At 63.3% G+C, this 23,962-nt stretch overlaps 2 protein-coding genes across 10 annotated transcripts in view; one reads left to right on the forward strand and one right to left on the reverse strand.

The window, feature by feature from the left end:
• Positions 1-14,177, forward strand: part of Aatk (apoptosis associated tyrosine kinase) — a 33,214-nt gene extending 19,037 nt beyond the window's left edge. For 3 of the 4 annotated variants that reach the window (XM_046463340.2, XM_046463343.2, XM_046463342.2), the window contains exons 3-14: positions 1,367-1,514; positions 3,683-3,762; positions 4,045-4,163; positions 4,267-4,354; positions 5,367-5,500; positions 6,817-6,901; positions 6,973-7,094; positions 8,882-9,031; positions 9,346-11,914; positions 12,000-12,141; positions 12,233-12,439; positions 13,315-14,177. In XM_046463340.2, the coding sequence (XP_046319296.1) occupies positions 1,367-1,514; positions 3,683-3,762; positions 4,045-4,163; positions 4,267-4,354; positions 5,367-5,500; positions 6,817-6,901; positions 6,973-7,094; positions 8,882-9,031; positions 9,346-11,914; positions 12,000-12,141; positions 12,233-12,439; positions 13,315-13,355 (3,885 nt within the window). In that variant the 3' untranslated portion in view covers positions 13,356-14,177. Of the gene's footprint in view, positions 1-1,366; positions 1,515-2,823; positions 3,565-3,682; positions 3,763-4,044; positions 4,164-4,266; positions 4,355-5,366; positions 5,501-6,816; positions 6,902-6,972; positions 7,095-8,881; positions 9,032-9,345; positions 11,915-11,999; positions 12,142-12,232; positions 12,440-13,314 lie in introns of those variants that run through there. The other variant, XM_046463344.2, reaches the window with a different exon arrangement.
• A 62-nt stretch (positions 14,178-14,239) lies between these two features.
• The window catches only part of Baiap2 (BAR/IMD domain containing adaptor protein 2), a 65,423-nt gene continuing 55,700 nt past the window's right edge, over positions 14,240-23,962 (reverse strand). The window contains exons 12-17 of one of the 6 annotated variants that reach the window (XR_006855913.2): positions 23,461-23,623; positions 22,027-22,061; positions 21,517-21,616; positions 19,495-19,540; positions 16,343-16,493; positions 14,240-15,513 (exon numbers count right to left, since the gene is read on the reverse strand). Coding sequence is in view for 3 of the 6 variants with exons in the window: in XM_046463347.2 (XP_046319303.1) it covers positions 15,444-15,513; positions 22,027-22,061; positions 23,461-23,623 (268 nt within the window). In the remaining 3 variants the exon portion in view is untranslated. Of the gene's footprint in view, positions 15,514-16,342; positions 16,494-19,494; positions 19,541-19,577; positions 21,617-22,026; positions 22,062-23,460; positions 23,624-23,962 lie in introns of those variants that run through there. The other 5 variants (XR_006855915.2, XR_009228522.1, XM_058585271.1 and 2 more) reach the window with 5 other exon arrangements.

Raw genomic sequence — 23,962 nt, forward strand, 5'->3', positions numbered from 1 at the left:
CCATTGTGTGCCGCCCCTCCTCGGGGCCCTTGAGAACAAGGCCTCACACAGGCTGGCAGCCCCCTCCTGCCCCTGCCCTCCTCACCTCCTTGGGCACATGGTGCCCGGAACATTCCAGCACCAGCGTGCCTTGGTGGGAGGGCCGGCCTCCGTAGCGGGCTCCCTGGCAGCTCCCCTCTGGAGCCGTGCTGGGCAGCCCCCATGCTCACTCTGTGCTACCTGATCACCCGCTGCTCTGGCAGGACCCAGCGGGCCTCCAGGCCACTCGGGCAGGTAACGGACTGCGGCCAGTGCTCACCTGAGTGAGAAGCAGGCACCTGCAGAGGCGTGGGAGTTAGAGGGCCGGGGAGTCCTTGGGTGGTCTCCCGGCCCTGGAGAGGGGGTTTCCACAGGCTCCAGACCCCTGTCCTGTCCCTAGGTGGCTCTGTATCTGAGTGCAGACCTGACTGCCCACAGGGACACTGACAGAGCCCAGTCAGCACTGAGACCCAGGAACTCAGGGGGCCCGGGGGGCAAGGAGGCCGGGCCTCCCCCCCCTCGTCCAGCTGTCTGTCCACAGGGCACAGTCCTGAGTGGGTAGCCAGGCTTCAGCTTCTCAAGAAGTCCCTCGATCCCACTCGTCTTTCCCACCCGGGCACTGGGGGTTGCCGGAGGTGGGGGGACAGTGTGGCTGGGACAGCTGCATTTCAAAATAGCCCCTGGCCAGGAGTCAGGCCCCGAGGAGCTTGGAGGTCCCAGGGAGGCTGCAGCAGGTGAAGGCCCGAGGCCGCCTGTCTGCAAGGGGCAGTGGGCCCCGGTGGCCCCTGGGCTGAAGGTTGCTCCTTGTCTGGCCAGGGACGCAGGGCACTTAGGTGCTTCTCCCAGGTGACTTTGGTGGCAGGGTTGGGATGGTGTGTTCCCTGTCTCCAAGGCTGCCCCAAGGCGGAGAGGACCCCTGGCAGGACCCAGGGTGAGGGGCTTCTGGGTAGGGCTGGCTGAGAGGTGTTGGGGTCTGTCTCCGGATGGCCAGGGCAGCTGGCCTCAGTACGGCCACCTCTCTCCCTTGGACTCTGCCTTCAGCCCCTTCTTCAAGCAGAGGTGGGGTCCAGGTGGCCGGGGCTCACTGTCACTTCATGGAGGCTGGATGCTGGGGCTTTGGCTTTGCCTTGGGTCCCTCCAGGGCTCCGGGAGGCAGGGGGCGAGGAGCAGGGCTCTGCAGGAGGAGAGGGGAAGGAGCCAGCCCGGGCCTGGGGGGCACCAACTGGGGCTCAGGTGCCCCACCCCCACTCCACCTGGCTCCGGGGGAGAGGGCCCCATAGAGCCCTGCTGCACCCTCTGCTCTGACCCTCCTGGAGCCCAGCTCATGGCACATGCTGCCGGCCCACAGGAGTTTGAGAATGCTGAGGGGGACGAGTGTGTGGCCGACGGCTCAGCGCAGGGCTCCCCGGCCGCAGCAGCGCAGAACGGGCCCGATGTATACGTCCTGCCCCTCACCGAGGTCTCCCTGCCCATGGCCAAGCAGCCCGGCCGCTCAGGTGAGTGGGACAGGTAGGGAAGGGCCGGGCTCCCACCCTCTCCCACCTGTGTCCTAGTGTTGGACACAGGTCCTCCGGGGAAGCCTGAGCACCCAGCTGCAGGGGTGGGGACACAGAGGGCCGCATGCAGTGTGTCGGCCCAGGGTGCATGCAACCTTCTGGACCTGGGGACCAGTTGTCTGCAGGTCCCCAGGAGCTGCTATGCAAAGGGGTGGTGACACAGGCAAGGTGGCTGGGCTCTCTGGTCCTGGGATGGCCGTTCTTCTCTGCTGTCCCCAAAACACTTGACCCCAGTTCCTACATCCTGGGCCTCTACCTTGCAGGAACCTGGGCTCCACGGTGCGTGCCAGGTGGAGCCTGCACCTGGGCAAGGGGCTCTTGTGGGGCTGTGGGCGTGGGGCCAAGGACTGCCTTTCACTCAGGCCTGGAGTGGGGTGGGGGGAGAGGGTGGGAGGGTGCAGGTCAGGCAGGGCCTTTCCTTGTGCCTCTCTGGTGCTGGGATGGTGCATGTTCCCTCTCTGCCCCCATCCTGGGCTAGCCGCCCTTGTTGACCACCCAGGAGCACTCATGGGACCTGGACCCCAAGGTGATGGTAAATGGCAGAGGCTCTGGAACCCTGGTTCTGTCCTGGGCAGGGATGGGGTCCATGGCCTCCAGCCACCTCCCTGGCGTCGGGTTTCAGGCCCCTCTGCCTGGAACTTCTAGCCACGGGCTGTCCCCTGGCCGCCTACCCCCAAGACCTCTGGGAACACTGAGGGAAGGGATGTCAGGTCAGGAAGCCCTGCTGGCCCCAGGAGGGCTCTGTGGGCACAGAGGTGTGTTTCTGGGGTGAGGAGCCGACCACCTGCCCTGGGCTGTGCCCTGCTGGCCTTCCCTTGGGCTTCCTCGCCAGCCTACCTTCCACCCAGGCTGGGTCTGGGCCTGCCGAGCAGACCTAGAGCGGGCCTCCAGCAGGCCTGCAGCCTGGGCCCAAGGCTCCATGCGCGTCCTCCAGCCCCCCAGTCTCCTGGAGCAGAGGTCACTGCTCAGATAGGAGTCCAGGCCTGAGGCTCCGTTATGAGCCCATCTGCCCACTGGCCTGAAGGCCCGTGGCTCCCTAGCACTCCTAAAGGGGCAGGTGGGTTGGCTGCATGGGACCCGGCCCTCCTGGATACCATGGGGTTCCTGAGCCCTGCACAGAGAGGAACAGGGACCACCTGGGAGCACTCTGCTTCCACAGAGGGGAGAGACTTGGGATTGGTTGGGTCTGGGAATGGAAACGTGACTATCCAGCGTCACCCGTCTCAGGACGACAGGGGAGGATGGCTCAGGCCTGCCCTCCATCCTGCTCCTCCTGCCTTTGTGGCTGGCCCTGTGTCCACGGCCAGGACCCCTGAGCTGCACAGGGACAAGGAGCTCCTGAGACCCCAAGGTGGGAGGGAGTGTCCAGACAGGCTGCGCTGCAGGTGAAAAGTCCCAGGCACAGGGACCAAGAACCCTCGCCCCAATGTCTGCCTCAAGCGAACATTCCCTGGGCCCTGGGCTCTGCTGGCAGCTGGTCTCAGGCCTGGCCCGCCCGGCCCTCCAGGATGCTGGCGTGGGAGCAGAATTTGGGGAATCTGTTGGGGCATGAGTGGGTGCAGCTAGCCCTGGCCCCTTCTTCCCGGACCCACACTGACCCTTCCTGCCTGCTGACCTCACCCAGCCTGGCCTTCAGGGAGAATGGGCCCAGTGTGTCCCGTACGGGGCTGTGCCAAGCAGCCCCCAACAAAGGAGCCTTTGGTGTGCTGGGTGACGGATGCCAGCCTGCGGCAGGGTGGGGGCGGGTGTCCTGGTGCCCTCCCCAGGCCTCGGCGTGAGCTCTGGCCCCAGCCACACTGCCGGCTCCGTGTTGCCCAGGCAGTGGGTCCAGCTCCAGGGCCTGTTGTCTCTGGCCTGGTTGGTCCTGGTGGCTTCAGGCAGCCCTTCCCAGGCCTACCTGGAGATGCCCAGATGGAGCTAGAACCATGGCTCACCTGGGCAGCAGGTGCCCTGCTCCTCAGAGACCTTGGCCCCTGATGGCAGCCCCCAGGTATGGCCTGTGTCTTTTGTGGGGACACGGCTAGCTCCCCAGGACGGGCCTGGAGAGGGACAAGGTGAGGACGGGAGGTGGAGGAGGTGGAGAGGTCCTGAGTCCCTTGCCGTTACAGTGCAGCTCCTCAAGTCCACGGACCTGGGTCGGCACAGCCTCCTGTACCTGAAGGAGATCGGCCACGGCTGGTTTGGGAAGGTGAGCGCACTCACTGGCGGGGGGGGTGGGGGCAGGGGCTGCTGGGGGAGGGGGAGCAGCCCTGTGGCCCCAGCTCCCCCACCCCACCCTCAGCCTGGAAGGTGGAGCCCGAGCCCGAGAGCCAGGGCCTTGGGAATAGACACCAGGCATAGAAGGTCCCAAAGCTCATCCTGCGAAGCAGCAGAGCAGGCCTCAGGGTGGCAGGACTTCTCCGAGGACGGGAGGACGCAGAGCGAGGACCCAGCTGCTCTGGGAGGGGAGGGTGACCGGCGTGCCTGACAGGTGTTCCTGGGCGAGGTGCACTCGGGCGTCAGCAGCACCCAGGTGGTGGTGAAGGAGCTGAAGGCCAGTGCCAGTGTGCAGGAGCAGATGCACTTCCTGGAGGAGGCGCAGCCCTACAGGTGGGCGGCCCAGGGCCCAGGGCTGGGGTGGTGGGGGCGGGAGGCCTGTGCAGGAGCAGCTGCAGCCCCGCCCGCGCCTCAGCGCTCCTGTGGGCTCTTGCAGGGCCTTGCAGCACAGCAACCTGCTCCAGTGCCTGGCCCAGTGCGCCGAGGTGACGCCCTACCTGCTGGTGATGGAGCTCTGCCCGCTGGTGAGTGCTGTGCAGGGGGCCGCCCATCCCCAACCCTCTGCTGCGGGGGTGGGGCTTGGCTCAGGGGGTCCCCTCTTGCCCTACCTAGGCCTCACAGGCCTCACACCCCCTAAGGTGGAGTCCCAGGAGGCCCTGCTGAACCACCGTCCAGAGGCAGCTTGCACACAGAGGCTGACCTGCCAGCACTAGGCATGGCTGTGGGCTCAGGACAAAGTGGGCCTGGGGCTGAGGCCCCCTGTGCCCCCGGGGGTTTCCCATCTGCCTGGGCTCCCCAGAGCAGCCTGGGTGGTCGTTGAGCTCAAGGTGTCCTAGCAGCCATGGGGCTGGCGACACTTCCCTCAGTTTTAATCATGAGAGCCTGGGACTGGCCACCTTCCAGGGCAGACTCTGCGTCCCCTGCCTGCAGACTGTTCCCCTTGGGCCCTGTGCATGCTCACAGCTCCAGCACCGAGCTGAGGTGTGCCCGCACTGAGGCTGCCGGTGGCAGAGCTGGCATCCGGCAGGACACAGGCCCCCACCCCGGGGTCTGCACTCCTGGCACCTGGGCTCCCGGGAGCAGCTCTGTTCCGCACTCAGGGGCTGCGGCCCATCCTCTGGCCACCAGCCCCCGTTCCTCCTGGCTCATGTGGTGGTCAACAAATCCATTCAGGCTCGTGTTTTTGACTGTCCAAAGGGATCTGGCCCTAGGGACCCCACAGGGCCAGTTGGCCGGGCCAGTTTAGAGAAAGCACTCTGAAGGGCCACCTGTGGGTCATTCCTGTTGGCCCATCCCTGGGACACAAAGTCCTCTCCAGAAATAGCTTGGTGCCGAGCGACAGCTGCTGTGGGGCAGTGCTGGGCTCCTCTCGGCAGCCGCTGCCTGGTGGCTGGTGGGCAGCCCTGGCTCAAGGGTCAGACCTGCCAACCCAGCAGGTGGGTGGGCAGGGTGGGCAGCAGGGCTCTGGAGCAGGGCGGCAGCCTGCACTGGCAGCCACTCCCCAGCTGGCAGGCGGCTCTGTGCTCCTCTTGGCAGGGGGATCTCAAGGGCTACCTGCGGAGCTGCCGGGTGCCCGAGTCCATGGCGCCCGACCCCCTGACCTTGCAGCGCATGGCCTGTGAGGTAGCCTGTGGTGTCCTGCACCTGCATCGCAACAACTATGTGCACAGGTGAGGGGCAGGTGGGGCCGGGCCTTGGATGGGCTTCCTCTGTGCCCACCGCCTGTGTGCCCTGCAGAAAGGGCACCTGGTTCCACCTCCTGGGGCCTTGGGAGGACTCACTGGGCAACCTCTATCACTTTGAATAGTGACCACGAGAGGGTTACAGACTTTTTAAACCTTGCATCAGCCCTGCCCTGTCTCCCCCAAGGCAAAAAGGAAGGGCTTAGCTGGCCCCCAGCAGCCGGAAGGCTCTGTCCTACCTCAGCAGTCAGAAAGACAGGCCAGGATGTCCCCCCAGCCTGGGGGGACGTGCTGGAAGAAGTGGTGATGGACAAGTGTCCCCTGCCAGCCCTGGACGCCGCATGGGCCGTCCTCCCCAACAATATCCTGGTGCTGAGTGGTGACACAGGCAACTCCAGCATCAGTGATTTTGTTGAAGAGGGCAGCTGCCAGCTTCCTGACCCCTGCGCACCTGCCCTGCTACCCCCACCCCAGGCACGGGCACACAGCTGTGGCCCAGGACACCTGGCTCCTCTGCAGCTGAGCCCTGGCACACAGACACAGGGCTCCTGGGGTAGGGACAGGCTGGAGCTGCTCCATCCCCACCTGAGTCCTTGGCACAGCTGCGTGTCCCTGGACACACACTGGGATCGAACCCAGTGCCTCCCACACCCTCCAGCCAGGCAGGAGGGTAAAATTCCACCCGAGACAGCCACTGGGTTGGAGGTCACTCTGGGTCACCTGCATGCTCCACCCCACCCTGGGGCCTCAAGCTCCCACCCTGTGTGGCAGGGCAGGACCAGGGTCTGAAACATGGGCTCTGGCCACTGGCAGGATCCCCGGGACACTCCGGGCCTCAGTTCCCCGTGGATTCTCGCCTCCCAGGGAGCTAGAGTGGTGATGTGGCACAGGTCAGAGGGAACATGGCCCTGGGAGGAAAGCCGCAGACCCACAGCAGGGGTTGCTGTGGCCTCAGGTCCACGCCAGGCCAGGCCAGCAGAGGTACCCCAGAAGGGAAGGAGGGGCTGGGGGTTGGCGTGCTAGTGCTGGCCTGGCAGTGCCTTCACTGGGGACCCTTAGGCATGTCCTGGCCCTCTCTGGGCCTCGTTTTCTTCATCTGCGTTGTCAGTTTAGAGGCCTTGTCCATGCAGGCTCTCCAGAGTGCCCAGGGCTGGGGCCAACCTCTCAGACGCCTCTTCCTGCCTACTGCTGGGTGGAGCCCAGGACACCTTGGGTGACCAGCTGTCCAGTTGTGGGCAGAGGACCCTCAGTGCTCAAGGCCCCTAGCCTGGCACACCCGGCTGACCCTGCCTCCCACCCCACAGCGACCTGGCCCTGCGAAGCTGCCTGCTCACAGCTGACCTGGCAGTAAAGATTGGCGACTACGGCCTGTCTCACTGCAAGTACAGGGTAAGTCAGGGTGGGTGGGGCCTGCAGGGGGCTGCGCCTGGCAGGGCTCACCCGTCCCCGTGGGCCCACAGGAAGACTACTTCGTGACCGCTGACCAGCTGTGGGTGCCGCTGCGCTGGATCGCCCCGGAGCTGGTGGATGAGGTGCATGGCAACCTGCTCGTGGTAGACCAGACCAAGACCAGCAATGTGTGGTGAGTGCCAGTCCCCAGCAGAGAGGGCGTCTCGGGAGCACTGACCTCCCCTTGCTTCTATGTGCACAGGTGAGGGGCAGGTGGGGCCGGGCCTTGGATGGGCTCAGCCTCGGGGCTGCCTGGGGCTTGAGTGGAGCCTCTAGCAAGAATGAAGGGTTTGCCTGGGGTGCGGTGATGTGTGCCTGCTACCCCAGCAACTCAGGAAGCTGAGGCAGGAGGATAGCGAGTTCAAGACTAGTCTTGGCAACTCAGGAAGACCCTCAGCCATCTAGTGAGAGATCCTGTCTTTTTTTTTAAAAAAAAAATTTATTTGTAGATGGACACAATAACTTTATTTTGTTCATTTAGTTTTTTTTATGTGGTGATGGGGATAGAACCCAGTGCCTCACGAGTACTAGGCAAGTGCTCTACCACTGAGCCACAACCCCAGCCCCCCCAAAGATCCTATCTTTAGAAAAGGACCAGGCTCAGTGGTAAAGTGAACCCTGTTAAATCCCCAATTTAAAATATATATATATATATATATATATATATATATATATATATATATATGACACAGGGTTTGCAGGCGTGAAGGGTCACTCCACCAGCCATCCAGCCATCCCCCGGCCTTTTGTGGCGGGATGCAGGCTGGCCACTGCAGGAGAGTCTAGCGTGAGATAACATCTTGTGTCTGCCATACTGGCCTCTGGGGGTCATTGGGAGCTGGTGCCCACCTGCATTTGCAAATGCTAGTGGACTGAGCAGGTGTAGTTGCTGGGGACCCCATGCTGGTGGAGGGACTTCCCTGACTCTGGGCCTCACAGGATCTACTGGGCTGACATCCAACAATAACAGTCAGAGTGCACACTGAGTTTCAAAATGCCGCTACAAGCCGCAGCGTGGGTTGTCCTGTGGGGTGTGGGCCTGGATCACACCTGTGCCCCTGGGGAGGTGGGGGTGGGCTGCTGGCTGCCTTTAGGCAAGTGGTGGTCAGGCCATGCTGGGCAGAGAAGCAGATTGGGAGGGGTGCTGGGGGTCCCCCAGGACTGCCTCCTGGAAGCCGCCATTCTGAGCCCCAGTGCCCAGCTGGGCAGTGGCCATTCTTTTCATCCTGGCTCAGCAGCCTTCAGAGGGACAGGGCGGAGCTGCTCTGGGGACCTGGAGAGTGCCAGCTTTCACAGTCCTGGGGCTGCCTCCTGCCACAGAGGTGGCTGGACCAGCCTCTGCTTCTGTCCCTCTCCTGCTGACAATCAGAGCCTGCACCCCTGCACCAGCCACCTTTCCTGAACTTTTAGGGGCCTCCCCTAGGCCTCTGAACCATACCCCCATCATGGCTCCACCTCCTCTCCCTGTCTTCAGTTCTCGGTCCAGGTGTCCCTTTCAAGTGTGCCCAACCCACTGCACTCTGGCTAGGCTCCCCAGGCACAGAGCTCTGGCCAAGGTCAGTAACTTCTCCATCGCCACAGTAACTCTGTCCTCCACTCCCCAGAGCCAGGTGAAGCCATGGCCCTCTGGAAGAGCCCCCAGTTGCTCTCTCCCAGCCGCACCTGTGCCTGGTGCCCCAGCTTGTTCCCTCAGCCCCACAGGGGTGTTTTACAGTCTGGCTTTTACTATCGAGGTATCCTGGGGCTGGACTAGTCCTGGCCAGGGTGACCATGATCTCTTCTTGGTGGGGGTGGGGTGGGAGCAGCTGTGTAGTACTGAGCTGTTTCTGGAGAGGCTGGCATGATGATGGAGCCGCCCTAGGTGTCCCTGGGTCCTGTAGGGGCATGCCCAGCCCCATCTCACAGTGGTTGGCCCTACAGGTCCCTGGGTGTGACCATCTGGGAGCTCTTCGAGTTGGGTGCACAGCCTTACCCCCACCACTCAGACCGGCAGGTGCTGGCTTATGCTGTCCGGGAGCAGCAGCTCAAGTTACCCAAGCCCCAGTTGCAGCTGACCTTGTCTGACCGCTGGTGAGGACCCCACCATCCCTGCACAGGAAGTCTCAGAAGTGGGGAATGCTCTAAGTCCCAGGGTAGAGGTGGCTCAATACAACTGCTGGGGTTCAAGGTCTCCCTGGCCCCAGCCTCTGCCCTCTCTGGGGCCTCTGCACACCTGTCATCAGGAAAGGGGGATCTGCTCTCAGGCTGCTGGCTTCTTGGGGGACTGGGGTGTGGGAGAAGTAAGTGGGAGACCCCTTTACTGCCCCCAAGTAGCTGAAGTCAGGGGAACAACTTCCTCGTGGGGGGCTGGCATGGCCAGGTCCACCCATGGGGCCTCCCGGCAGGTACGAGGTGATGCAGTTCTGCTGGCTGCAGCCGGAGCAGAGGCCCACGGCCGAGGAGGTGCATCTGCTGCTGTCCTACCTGTGCGCTAAGGGCGCCACGGAAGCCGAGGAGGAGTTCGAGCGGCGCTGGCGCTCACTGCGGCCAGGCGGCGGTGGCGTGGGCCCAGGGATGGGCGCAGCGGGTCCCGCGCTGAGCGGCGCCCCGGAGCTGGCCGCCACCTCGTCCTTCCCGCTGCTGGAGCAGTTCGCAGGCGACGGCTTCCACGCGGACGGCGACGACGTGCTGACAGTGACCGAGACCAGCCGCGGCCTCAACTTTGAGTACAAATGGGAGGCAGGTCGCGGCGCCGACGCCTTCCGGCCGACGGGGGGCGCGCCGAGCCCGGGCCGCGCCGCGCGCCTGCAGGAGCTGTGTGCCCCCGACGGAGCGCCGCCAGGCGTGGTGCCGGTGCTCAGCGCGCACAGCCCCTCTCTGGGCAGCGAGTACTTCATTCGCCTGGAGGAGGCCGCGCCTGCCGCGGGCCACGATCCCGATTGTTCTGACTGTGCGCCCAGCCCCCCCGCTGCTGCGGACCAAGACGAGGACTCCGACGGTAGCACCGCTGCCTCGCTGGCCATGGAGCCGCTGCTGGGCCACACACCGCCAGCTGATGGCCCCAGGGGCCGCTGCAACCACTACCAGAACAGCAGCCGAGCTGGGGATCCACCCTCCCCCTCACGTTCACTCTCTCCTGGGCCCTCCATGCTAGCAGAGGATGCAGACTGGGCTGTATCCGCTTTTTGCCCTCCATTCTTCCAGGACCCACTGGGGGCATCCCCCTCGGCGAGCTCCAGGGCCCAGCCATCCCCTGGTGGGGAGGAGCTGGGGGAGGCTGAGGCACAAAGGGCTGCCCAGCGTGGACACTGGAGCTCCAACATGTCAGCCAACAACAACAGTGGCAGCCGTGATCCAGATTCCTGGGACCCAGGCTACGTGGGCAGCTGCGCAGACCACTGCCCCAGCCCAAACCAGACCCCACGAGCCTCCCCTGAGCTGGGCCAACCCCTGGACCGGGAGGACCCCAGGGAGCCTCTGCTTGGGCCACAGACAGCCTCCCTGGGCCAGGAGCCAGGTGGATGCATCAGCCCACCCCATGCATGCCAGGTCACATCCCCCTGCACAGAGACTGCTGTAAATGGGGGTGGCAACCCTCAGGCAGAACCCAAGCTTGCCCAGGAGGCTGAGGGCTCTGCTGGACCCCAACTGCCTCTTCCTTCCATCCCCTCCCCATCCCACGAGGGAGCCCCACTTCCTTCAGAGGAGGCCAGCGCCCCTGATGCCCTGCCTGCCTCACCCACACCTGCTACCAGTGGCCAGGTCACAGTTCTCAAGCCAGTCCCAACTCTGGACAGCAGCAGTAACTCTGCCGCCCAGGAGGCACCCAGTAGTGAGGAGGAAGACACAACTGAAGCCACTTTGGGTGTCTTTACTGACTTGTCTAGTGATGGCCCTCAGGCTGAGAAGCCAGGTATAGTGCCAGCCTTCCGATCTTGGCAGAAGCAGGTGGGGACCCCCGACTCCCTGGACTCTCTGGACATCCCGTCTTCAGCCAGTGATGGTGGCTGTGAGGTCTTCAGCCCGTCAGCCGCTGGCATCCCTGCTGGGCAGCCCCGTGCCCTGGACAGTGGCTATGACACTGAGAACTATGAGTCCCCTGAGTTTGTGCTCAAGGAGGCCCATGAGTCGAGTGATCCTGGGGCCTCTGGGGAGCTGGCCTCAGAAGGTGGGAGTGGAGGGCCTGATACGCAGCTCTCGGCTTCCCTGGGAAGCCTCAGCGAGAAGAACCCCTACAGAGACTCTGCATACTTCTCGGACCTGGATGCTGAGTCTGAGCCCTCTGTGGGCCCCCAGAAGTGCAGTGAGGCTCAGGCCCTGGGGCTAGAGCCAGACCTTAAGAGTCCACAGGGTCCTGGGCCATCTGTACAGGCTTCTCCCCAGCCTGGGGTGCTCCAGGAGGCACCAGGCACTGGCCACAAGGAGGCGCTTCCACCTGGGGAGGAGCCAGATGCCTGCTCCAGTAATCCCAAGGCAGAGCCTCCTGGGTCCAAAGGTCCATCAGATGTGCAGACTGTGCCCAGTCCTAGCCATTCCAAATTTTTCCTGCTGACCCCGGTCCCACTGAGCTCAGAAGGTGAAGGAGCAGAGCTTCAGAGGACCCCAGGACTGTCAGGGTGGTCCCCACAAGGGCGGACAGGGGGCTCCGGCACCTCCAGAACCCCGCTCTGCTTGGCACTGCCTGACCATGTTGGGGCATTGGAGGGCCGGTCGGAGGAGGAGGAGGAGGACAGTGAAGACAGCGACGAGTCGGACGAAGAGCTCCGCTGCTACAGCATCCAGGAGCCCAGCGAGGACAGTGAGGACGAGTCCCCAGCTGTGCCAGTAGTGGTGGCTGAGAGCCAGAGCGCGCGCAACCTGCGCAGCCTGCTCAAGATGCCCAGCCTGCTGTCGGAGGCCTTCTGCGAAGACCTGGAGCGCAAGAAGAAAGCTGTGTCCTTCTTCGACGATGTCACCGTCTACCTCTTTGACCAGGTGGATAGCCGGCACGAGGTGCATGGGGAGGGTGAGAGTTGCTGCGGCTCCTGGCGTGAGCCATGTGATTCTCTGGTCCCTCCAGGAGAGTCCCACCCGGGAGCTCGGAGAGCCCTTCCCTGGCTCGAAGGAGTCGCCTCCCGCGTTTCTGGAGGGTAGCCCCGGCTCGCCCAGCGCCCCCGGACGGCCGCGACGGGATGACGGCTCGCGTGACCGCTCCGAAGACGGTGAGCTGGGGGGCGGGGCCGTGGCGTCGGGGGCGGGGCCAGGCCCTGCGCGGGTGCCAGGGGCGCGAACGTCTCGGCGCCCGGCTTGCAGGCGGCGGGTTCGAGTGGGACGACGACTTCCCGCTGGCGCCCGCCAAGGCGGCCGTGGCGGCCGCGCTGGACCCAGCCGCTCCCACACCGGCCGCACCCCTCACGCCGGCCGCGCCCACGGCCTTCTCGCGCTTCACCGTGTCGCCCGCGCCCGTGTCCCGCTTCTCCATCACGCACGTGTCGGACGCGGACGCCCAGTCCGTGGGAGGTGAGGCTCCGAGCGGCGGCGCGACGGCGCAGCTGGGAGGGACGCCCCGCTGCGGGAGGAAACGGTCGCCTACCCGCCTTCCCGGGCCTCGGCTGCTGTAGCAGGGGCTTGCCCGCGTCCGAGCAGACTCTCGGGCTTCTCCTTCTCCCTCCACGGCAGGCCGCTGGACACTGAGCACCCTACCAATTTTCCCCTGCTTGGCCCTAGCGCCCCCAAATCAGCTGCAGCCTCTGCCACCAGACCCTTCCCCGCGCTAGGGCGCCATCGCCTATGGCCCCTCACCCCCACCTGCTGGCCATCTCAAGTGGGAGGTTCTTGCTAGAAATCACTGCAAGCTCTCTCCCCGGGCACCGGTGTGATCGCATCCTCACCTTCTTGGAGGAAGGGCCCTAGACCACCCCTGCCATTCACGTCCCAGTCCACTGCCAGGTCCCCCCTCCAGGCACCCTTGCCCACTGCTTGACAAGTCCCTTCAGATCCTCTAAGCTTCCCTCAAAGCCCACCTCCTCCCGGAAGCCTGCCTACCTCTCCTCCCCCAGATAGACCCAGCCCCTACAGCTGTCCTGGCCTGGGCAAGGGCCTGCCGTCATCCCCAGTACAGACAGGCAGATTACCAGGCGGCGATTGCATGATCCTCGACACCCGCTTCCAACGGGCGGTTTCCCCACCTGCAGGAGCTGCAGGAGGACGTGGAGGGCCTTTACTGAGCATTGTTGGGCCTGGGTTGGGGAGAGGTGGTGGGAGGAGAAACAGGCCCACCTAGACTGACCTGCAGGGAAGAGGCCTGCCCCTGGACCTGGTGGGAGTGTCGGGGAGGGGCCTGGAGTCTGGGATGGGCGGTTCTTCCTAATGCTCATTGCAACTCCCCTGGCCAGGCCCTGCAGCCAGTGCTGGGGCTGGTTGCCCTGAGGCGTGAGACCTGAGCAGCTGCCCTCGTGAAGGCTGGCGTCACTGGAGGCCCTGCCCAGGCAGCAGCAAGGATGGTGAAGGGGAATGGGACTCCAGTGCCGCAGTGTCCCCTGCAGCATTCTGGAGAAGCAGGTGGACAGGAAACTGGCTGTGCAAGGACACTCGCGCTGCCCGGGGGCAGAATGTGACTGGACACGGGTTTGCTGCGGCCTGGGGATGCTTGTGGCACGATGGGTGTCTCCACATACATGCACACTCCAGAGGGGCCCACTCCCTGGGCCTAGGTGGCCCCACCCTGCGGCCACCCTTCTGCCTGGCTGCTGCTGTTGGACTGCTTGGCCTCAGGCCTGGGGACCCACCCTTGGCCACGGGCCTGCATGCCTTGCCTGGCTGGCTTCCTTCCTGTGTTCACAGGACATCTGTGTCCTTGGCCAGGCAAGGCCTGGCCCCAGATGAGGTCGGGCCTTCAAATCTTCGTGCACCCTTCCACCTTGGTCTGGGTTTGCTTGGTGCAAGAAGAGGCGGTGGGCTCCGTGTCTCCAATGCCCTTATCTCCTAGTGACTGTTCCCCTTCACTGCCTCTACCCACAAGGCCCTCCCCATAGGGTCTGGGATGCTCCCTCTTGGGTCCTCCTGAGCTGAAAAAGGCAGCCAGAGGCACCAAGAGGGGCTTCCAGGCCTCACCCCACTACTGGCCCTGTTCTAGAGGTGCCCTCGGCAGGGTGATACAGGTAGCTCCCCTCCTTGGGACAGTGCCTGGCCCCGGGCCCCAGCAGTCAAGGGATAGTGGGGGCTCCTGCCACAGGGAAATGGGGAAGAGGCGGGGTACGCAGGCAGCACAGGGAAGTATTTTTGTAACCACGGTTGCTGGAGTGAATGGAAATGGGGTGATTTTAAGTTATTGTTGCCAAAGAGAAAGTTTATTGTTGCTTTGGGGGTGGGGAAGGGACATTTTTTAGTTTGTGTGTGTGTGGTTTTTTTTTTTTTTGTTTTTTGTTTTTTAATTAGTTTGAGGCTTCAGAAGCTGGTGCAATGATTTTCTTGTTCTTTTTTGTTTTTTTAAGAGAAACCACGCTAAGAAAAAAATCTTGTGCTCAGTGTCTTCTTTGGTGTCTGTAGACAAAGCCCTGGGGGGCTTGCCAGCCACCAGCTGTTTGGGGATAGGAGGCACACCCTGGTGACCTGGCACCGCTGTCAGGGCGGGAGACCCCCCACCCCTCCAGGGGCTGTGCCTGCTCCTTGGCCCAGCAGTGGGTAAGAGGCAGAGGCTTTGGAGGAGCAAGGATTTCTGTGCTCCCTGCGGTTCCGTGTGCCCCCTGAGCTGTGGCGCAGCCTCCCGTGCAGACAAGCCAGGAGCTCAGAGCCCTCCTGGGAGGGTTTCTGAGGAGTGAGCTCTGCTCAGGAGCTTTGAAGTTTGTATCCAGCAAAGGCTCAGCCCCTGCAGGAAGCAGCTGGGGGGCAGTCCCGTCCCACCCAGGAGTCCTGGGCAGAGTCAGGACCCCACCAGCCAGCAGGCACACAGCTGGTGACCCCGGGCACACTGCCAGCAGCAGAGTTCTGGATGGGAAGTAGGGCTCAGGCAGGGAGGAGACGGGCCTGGAGAGAGGCAGGACGGCAGCTGGGCAGAGCCCACTCAGTCCCCAGGAACAGCAGGCAAAGCCCGGGGGAAGCTCGGTGCTAAGATAAATCACACTGGAGAACAGGGTCCACCCAGGCCCACAGATCACACCTGGCCCGGGGGGCAGCCATCTACTGAGCAGGCTCGGGAGGTGAGAACAGCAGTAGGCACCCTTCCAGCCACAGCTGACCCATGTCTTCCTGTGACCAGGGGCAACTAGAGCTCTTGGCCTGGGACCAGAGGTGCCTACCCTAAGAGGACCAGCCTCTCTGCCAAGGCCATGGCAGGACCAGCAGGCCTAGGGTTCTCAGGGTCACCCCCTGGTCAGTCCCGCCCGTCACCAGTCCCAGGAGCAGCCAAGATTCAGATCCAACTGAGCTGAAGGGGGCTTGGGCCTTGGTCTTCCCAACAGGAACTCACAGGTGGTGACAGAATCAGGTGTATGGGTGGCAGAGTGTGGCACTGCAGGCGTGGCTGTCAGTTGAGGAGGGGAGCAGACCTGTCATTGGTCACCGTTGGCTTCAGCTGGACATTGGCAAAGGGATTCCTGAGGAGAGAAGAGTGATTTCAGTTTGGGACAGTTGCTCTGGACAAGCCGTGCCACCCAGGCTGCCCTGCGACTGCTAGCAGGGACTCCAACAGCCCACTTTAGAACTTAGAGCTGTGGACAAGGGGGGTGCTGGGGCCAGAGCCAGGCATTCTCTGCAAAGCCTGCTGACCCCTGATGTAGCCAGCCTCTCTTCACCCCACATGCTCTGGACAGGGCACCCCCACTTCACACTGGCAACCGTCCCAGAGAGGTATGGTGGGGGTACACTGCAACCCTTCCAGTTCCAGAGGGTACAATCAGGTGAGCCCCCACCAGGCCAGGCTGAGGAGCAACTGGGCTTGATGGCCCATCAACACATAGGACACAGCTTGGCAGGCGACACGAGCTGGCCCAGGCATGCAGGCGTCACTGCAGACAGGCAGACACACAGACATGAGGTGTGCTGGCACCTACAGGCTGGGGGTGGACGTGGTGGCCCCTGCCAAGGGCTGGCTCTTTCTCCACTGGGCGGCGGTTTCCCCAGGGAGCTGAGCCCTCCCCAGGGGTCCCTGGGCTGCAGCTGATACACAAGGAGGACTCAGGAGACAAGAAGTGGAAATGGAACGAGATGAGCACAGAGGGCACAGCACCGGCCTGGTCCCCTGGGAGCCTCTTCTCGTCAGTCCCTGTCAGGCTTGAGAGGACCTTCCCAGGCTGGGACAGCATGGGGCGGCAGGTGGGTAGGTCAGGCAGCTCCACAAGGGACAGCACAGATGGTGTATGAACACAGGACTCGCAGGCACAGGACTGTGCTCCTGGAACGTGGGCTGGGCTCTGGAGCCGTTACCTGGAGCGGGGTCACCTCTGGCCCAGCTGGGTCCTCGGGAGCCTGGGTGACCAGCAGCAGGCCTGTGGGCAGGCACCTCCATCCAGCATGCCCAGGAGGACGCCCGCAGGCGGGGGCATCTCCCTATGCTTTCCCAAGGACTTCGTGTTTTCTACAAATTGGAAACACTGTGAGGCTTGGAAAAGATGAAACGAGAAGACGGACAGGCCACGTGGTCTGGAGGACCTCAAGACGGTGTCGCTCCTACGGCTCTGATGCTGACTGACCGCCTTTGGCCCACAGCATCCAGAGTCCAGGGCCAGTGCCGGCTCTGCTGCAGCCGGGGGCTCTGCCCAGGGCTGGGCTTCTCTTCAGCTCAGGGCAGGCAGCTTCCCACTGCTGCCCGGAGGCCAGAGAGGGCCGGGGTGCGATGGTCAGGCCTACCCGCGGACCACGCCGGCTCCCGAGAAGAGCTCCAGGGCCAGTGGGCATGGGCAGGTTTCTACGGAGGGACTGTGCCAGGACAGAAGGTGGAGCAGACCGTCCCAGGTGCCAGAGCTGGGGTGGCTCCAGATGAGTGCCCAGGCCGGCCGGCCGAGTCACCTACAGCACGCCGCACCTCCCTCTCACCCAAGCTGTCCCCGACAGACACAGCACCAGTCAGGACGACCCGGAGCTCAGGCCTAGGGAGCCCTCCTGCGAGGGTCTCCACCCTAACCCACGTTCTCCTTTCTGCGCCTCCAAACAGTGGAGCACTCGGAGCCATCCAGACCGAGTTCTGAGGAAACAGGGTCTTGGGACCCTGCACGCTGTCATCTCACCACCCCCACAGAAGGCCACCACCTCCAGGAGCTGGAAGAGCAGGCTCTTGAGTGACTCTGGGGAGCTAGCCTGGGTGACTCCTTGGGGCCATGCAGTGTCTCCCTGTACGTGTGCCAGCAAGCAGATCCCATGGACGTCTGCCCACAAGGGAGGAGATGCTCCCGTCTGAGCACGGTTGGTGGACAAGCAGCTAGAGTGTGCCGGGCCAAGGAAAGTCACCAAGCCATGTCCAGGATCAGGGGGGCTGGAGACAGGGCATGCCCAGCCAGGACACAGGAACACCTGAGGACACCAACATGCAATGGCCCTCTCCCAGGGCAGAGCAGGGCTGCTGGCTGGTCAGGGCTCAGAGGTGGGCAGCAGGGTGGGCCACCACCAGGGCAGAGGTCAGGGGAGCTGCACTCCATCTTGCAGTCGAGGGCCCAGGACCTGCCTGAATGGTCTGGCGGCCCACAGGCTGGGACGCAGGCAGCCGCCTGTGAGGGACACTGTCACCAGGAACTTAAACAGTCTGAATCCCTGAAGCCACATGGCTCGCATTCCAGGCTGACAGAATTCAAGAGCAGCATGGATTCAGGGTCATCACGGTCATTTTCTAAGCCAAACACTTGCATGAGAAACAGGGAGTCTGAGAGCAGACTGGGCTCCCTGGAGGACAGAGCCGAGCTCAGAGCGCCACATGAGTGCCTTCCTGTGTCCACAGAGTGGCAGCACCCACAGAAGCTGTGACTAGGAATTGAACTGCAGGGGCTTCTACCATTGAGCTACGTCCCCAGACCTAAGTCGCTGGAGCTGGCCTCGAATGCGGGGCCTCCTGCCCCAGCTCCCAGGTCTCTGGATCTAAGGTGTGTGCCATGGTGCCAAGCTCTGGAGTTGGCCTTAGAGTGGGTGGTGCCTTGGCACTTGCCTCTCCATTCTCATGCCAAGCCCCCTCTCAGGGCCCTAAGCTAGGGAGGAGGGCACTTGTCGACCAACTGCAGATGGCCTTTGACCCCACCCAGGGGAGCTGAAAGGCCAGGCAGACACTGGCTGGGAAATGGCTCGACATGCCACCGTGCGGTGCTGGCTGCTGGCACACTCGCATCCCCTGACGCCCAACAAATTCCCTGGTCCATGCCTCAGTCTAAGTGAGGGATGTGGGTCCAGGCAGAGTCTTCCAGCCTCCTGGGCCTTCAGGTGAGGACAGCCTGGCCACCAAGGGGCTCAGAGGGCCCGGGGCAGGAAGGTGGGCAGGAGGGTAGGCTTCCCAGGGAGCACCTGTGGGGGGCGACAGGGCAGGAAGGGGGGCAGGAGGGTAGGCTTCCCAGGGAGCACCTGTGGGGGGCGACAGGGCAGGAAGCGGGGCAGGAGGGTAGGCTTCCCAGGGAGCACCTGTGGGAGGGCGACAGGGCAGGAAGGGGGCATGCCTTCCTGCCCCCAGACTTCAGGAGCTTTCGCACAGAGCCTTCTACGTTCATGCTGCAATTCCCCAACAGAAGTGAGTCCCACAGGAGCCCGGTCTGGGACTGCCTGAATGGTCTGGCTGCCACGGGTTGGGGGTTGGGATATCCCTTGTAAGGGATGCAGGCCCTGGCCTCACAGGCCACCCTCCTGCAGTGTGGGGTGGGAGGGCAGCAGGAGGCCCCCTCCACTTGGTGAGTGTGTGCACAGCAGGGCCACGTGATACAGTGAGGGCTGAGGAAGACCCCTCCTGTTCCCAGCTGCCTGTCTGCTCCTCCGCCAGCAAAGGAGCCATCACCAGCAAAGGGGCTGGAGGCTGATGGGGGCGCCCTGGGTTTGGTGGCAGAGGGCCACTCCTGGGCAGTCTCCCCAGTGTCTTGGGACTGGCTGAGGAGATGGGGGGACTTAGAAAGGTTAAGATCAGAAGGCAGTGGGCAGCAGGCTCCAGACCCTCTTGTCTCCAGTACCCTGAGCCTGGGCCCAGCTCTGCCCAACTGTGATGCTCACCGGACAGGCTCAGAGCCCATCACGCCCTCCAGAAAAAGACCCCTGCTGGTGCTCTGTGGTCAGTCTCAGGGGCTTGCCAGGGCCACCCTGTGATTGTGGCTGAAGCACCCAGCAGGGGGGCAGGAGGAAACAGACAGAGGCAGGGCAGCCCGCACAGTGAGGGCAGCATCAGGGTGGACAGGACAGAACCGCAAGCCTCCAGGGGAAAAGGGAAGACCCAGGAGCCCAGAAGGGAACCAATGGAAGGAAGGCCCGGAGCCCCGAGCGCGGCAGCTGGGCAGACCCCCAGGCCTTGCCAGGCAGGTGGGCCCCTGCCCACCAGGCTACCCTGGCCCAGCCGGGGGGTCCATCCAGATCCACTGCAGATGCAGACAGATGGGCATAAGAAGACCAGGACAACTTACTAACTAGTCAGGGGCAGCTCAAAGTCTGGCCACTTCCACATCCGTGCTGCAAGGAAACACAAGGCTCAGTTGGTGGGGCATGAGGGAGCAACAGGTGGTCAGGGGACTCTGCAGGGAACTGAGGCTAGAAACGCTGGGGACACCAGGGGGCCAGTGCAGGCTCCAGAATCCTGGAGCCCAGAGTACAGCTGCCAGGCAGAGCCGGCTGTAGCACCTGCAGGCTGCCTTGCAATTCAGGTCTGCAGGAGGCCGAGCAGGGGCTAGAGGGCCGGGCAGGCACGGGCAGGGGCTACCTTCCCCGCCTGGAGCCTGCCCAGGCCCCACCAGGGTCTGCTCTCTCTCCCGGGGCAGCACCACCAGTGAGCCCAGTGAAGGAGGGTGGCAGCAACGGCGCTGGACTCAAAGGGGCCAGCACTGTCCACAAACCTAGGTCCTTCCAGCAAATGACCCCAAGGTGCCCTGCAAAGCCCACCGAAGAGGCTACAGATCGGCGCCTGGAGGCGTGGCCTGGCCAATGAAGCCTGGACACATGCCAGGGACTGGAAGGAGGCGCCAGACCCAACTTGGTGCAATAAATAAAACTTTTATTCAAACAGTGAACTGCAGTACAGGGCACAACTCAGATTAAAAAAAAAAAAAAAAGGGAACGGAGAAAGGAAAAATATCTCCAGCACTTTACACCTTCACACAGGTTGTGTGTGTTGTGTCTACATTCATCCATTGCGCATGGAATCCCCTGGATTTGAAATCTTTTAGCAAAATGGGACACGGAAGGTTCTTCGCACAGTCCAGGTCCTGGCTGTGCTCCCTTTAGCATCCTGGGCTGCCTGTGCCTGCAGCTGCGGCTTGCAGACACCACAGCCTCGTCCCTGTCCTCGGCAGTGTGCGGAGGCTCTGGCTAAACACCTCCGACAGGCCTGTCTGCAGCTTCGTGAAGGCTCCCAGCGGCCACAGGGCCCAGCCAGCTGCACCCTGGCTCAGCCACTCAGAATTCAGTGTGTGAAGATCAAAACCAGTAGCCACTGAGTCCAGTGTGCTTGCTTCTAAAGTCACCAAGACACACAGAGAGACGAGTGTTTAGGAGGAAACGGGGCAGGGGCTGCCTGCTCTCCGCGGGGGGCGGGAGGCGCGAAGCGCCTGCCCAGAGCCCCCTGGGGTGGCCTTGCCAGACCAGCTGCGCATACCCTGCCCCTGCAGTCCGGGGGCCACAGGGAGCTGCGACTCCCTCGCAGGCTGGTTAAGGAAATGGCTTCCAAAAAACAGGAAGGGGTGGTCTCTGGAGGTCTTTGGAATGTCCTCGTGCGGCCAGGAGCGCCTGCTCTGGCCCCTGCTCCTGCCAGTGCACTGCGGGGCAACACCACCCCACTACTGAGACGCCACACACTGCTCTGTGTACCCCTGTCCAGCAGTGTCCACCAAGGAAAGAGGCCCCTGCCTGGTCTGGTGGCCTAGCAGGGCAGGGCCTGGGGTTGTGACCTCCCTCACAGGAGTGGCCAGCTTCCTCAGGAGGCCCCCCTGAGCTCAGCATGAGCCCCCTTTCTTGGTGTGGCCCTTGAAGGGGCTGGGTGGGCTGGGGCCTCAGGGCGGAGCCTCTGGGGCCCTGGAGCCTCTGTACTGGGAGACCCAGTGCGCCAGGGGCAGATGCAGAGTAACAGTGCGGACACCGAGGCCATGCAGATCTTTTTTTCAGGAAAAAAAAAGTCCTTTTCCTGTTTTTCATTTTTTTTTTTTTTTTTAAGGTTTTTCTTTTTCTCTGAGCTCTAGGACCTGGCCCGTGGCGAGCCTCACAAAGGGGTGTGCGTCGCAGACACCGCAGGGCCAGGCAGCGGGCAAGGACACTACGCTGCTGCCCGGCCAGCAGGCCCCTCCTGGCAGTTTCTGCTTGAGGCTGGGGACACACGGGTGGGGGTGTGAGCGCGGGGGGCGCAGGGAGCAGCACCATGGACCCTGGGGGATCGCAGAGTCTGGGGTCACCAACCAAAAGGCGGGGGCAGGTGGGAAAAAAACAACCCAAGAACAAACCGACGAGAGCGGAGGAGGGAACCGGTGGAGGCGGGGGCTCTTCAGAGCAGCTGCCCGTGGTCAGCGTCCTCACACTGTGGACACCAGCGTGCCACTGCCACTGTGGAACAAAGTATAGGACAGCTGCCCAGGTGCGCACCACGCTAGCCAGAGGCACCAGGCCCACCGGCGCCGGCAACAGCCTTCTCCATCAGCTCTGGCTGGCCAGAGCCTGGCCACCGCCTCAGGAGTGGGCAATGTAGAAGCCAAGACAGGAATGTGCCCTGTGGCAACCGAGGCTGCCCAGGGCTCAGGAGTCAAGGAGGCAGGCAGGCAGCCCTTTCTGACCCTGCTGGGGTGGACGGGGCCAGCCGGATGCCAGGGAGAAGGAGCAGGGCTAATACAGGGTCCTACTCTGGTGGAGGCTGAGCCCCAGCAGGGCTCCCCAGGAAGAAGAGACTCAGGTCCCAGCACCCCCATCGAGCCACTGGTGCACCCGCCCAGCCTCAACAGCCGTTCGAAAGCCCTTACCTGCTCATGGACCGCGCCCCGTAGTCCTCCAGACCCTGGGGAGGGAAGGCACATGGTCAGCCTGGGGATACAGGCCCCTGGCACTGTCCACAGGGACTTCTCTGCCCCGGGCTGAGACTGGGCTCTGGAGGCCCGCACTTGTCTCCACCCATCTCTGGCTGCAGTGGCTGTGGGCATCCTGGAGCTCTTGGTTCCCCGTGGTGACATGGGAACCTCCCAAATTAACGGGACACCTCCTCATCTAGCCAGTGGCCTCCTGGACTCTGTGAGCTGTTGGCACATGAAACTACCTCCACACAATGGGGCCTCCCTGAGAGCCAAGGCCCAGAAGGAACACTGGCCGTTCAGGTGGAGGACAAAAGGAGAGGCCAGGGCTCTCCGGCAGTCTTGGAAAACAGAGGGGCCTCTCACCAGGAGGCCAGACCTTAAGCAAGCGATGTGCAGAGGCTGGCCCTGGGGGTAGGTATGACCAAGGTGGGGGCGATGGACGTGTGCCTGTAGAGGACATTGGGCAGGCAGAGGCCAGTGTGGGGGAGGGCAGCTGGTGAAAATGGGTACCTGGCCAGGAGCCTGGGCTGGCCTTGGGCCATTTGTCCCTCTGAGCCCCAAACCATAGCTTCCTAGAAATGTCTGATCCTGGGGAGACAACACTGTCTAGGTGGGAACACCCTGGGCTTGAGGCTGGGTGGGGATGGCTATGGACAGCTGTCTCACCTCTGCCAGCCTGGTCTGACCACTGGACATCAAAGGGTGGGTAGCCTCACCATCTTTGACTCTCCCAGCCTTGAATCAAAGCTGAAGACCACAGGGACATGAAGGTGAACTCCCTGCTTGGAGACCGGCCTGTGCCCAAGGCCCGTGGGCTTCCTGCTGTTGCCACATGCTCTAAGCATGGGCTCCAACACATGGACACCCTGAACAGAGCCACACCCACCTCCTGCCAGAGAACCATCCAGGGCCTAAGACTTCAGCCTCAAATGGCAACCTCTGGTCTCCAGTACTGGACGGCGTGACCCTCCAAGGCCACACTGACTGGAGGGTTCTGGTCCTATCCTGAGGGTTCAGGCAGCAGGAGCTCCTGGGACCACCTGAACTTTCTGGGAGAGGAGCCTGGGAATCTGTTCTTTCCTGACCCCCCGGGGGGGGGGGTCCTCCTGAGCAGTGCTGGGTGCCAGGACAGCCTTGAGGCCAGCCACTCTCAACCCGGTTACCACAGCTAGACCAGGAAAGGACAGCGAGCAGCCAAGGCTGGAAGAGGGGGCTGTGTGGGGCTGGCACCAGCAGTCACCTGTAAGATGTGTGGACACAAGTCCCAAACCACAGAGACCTCACCCCAGGCCAGCAGGGTAGGAGACCCAGATACTGCCCAGCACAGGCACCTGGCCCCTCTGGGGAGATTGGCATGGGGACGCCAGCCAAGGTCCCAGCACTCACCTGGGAGAAGGCAGGCACAGCCACGCTGTAGGGTCTCTGCTTGAAGGTGCCAGCTGTCTGGGTGGGGAAGGCCCGGGAGGACGTGCCGTAGTCAGGGGGTGGGAGGGCCAGGTCGTCCTTGTCCAGGAGATTGCCAGTGCTGCTGCTCTTGCCCTGCTGGAGGCTGTGGGGGTGCAGGGCTCAGGGGAGGCCTGGCAGCCCGCAGCCCAGCCCCCACGGCCCCCCAGGGAGCCCAGCAATGTGGCTCTGGTGCCTTCACATGGCGCACTCTCGCCGAGTCCTGCCAGGCTGCCCCAAGACCCGGCTGCAGCCATGCTAACCCAGTGGGCTTCCCTGCTGGCCTCCCTGCTTCAAAAGATGAACAGGGTATGGCCCCCACCATGACGGATCAGCCAAAGGCTGCCCACGCAGCCCCAGTGCCCTACCGCCCAGAACCCGTGGGGGCCAGGCCAGCCTCGAGGCCCCACCCCACCCACCTCACAGGCCTCAGACGAGCAGTGGG

Source organism: Marmota monax, unplaced genomic scaffold (genome assembly GCF_021218885.2).
Source record: "Marmota monax isolate L192 unplaced genomic scaffold, Marmota_monax_Labrador192_F-V1.1 WCK01_AAM20220418_F8-fsc00220, whole genome shotgun sequence".
NCBI lineage: Eukaryota > Metazoa > Chordata > Mammalia > Rodentia > Sciuridae > Marmota > Marmota monax.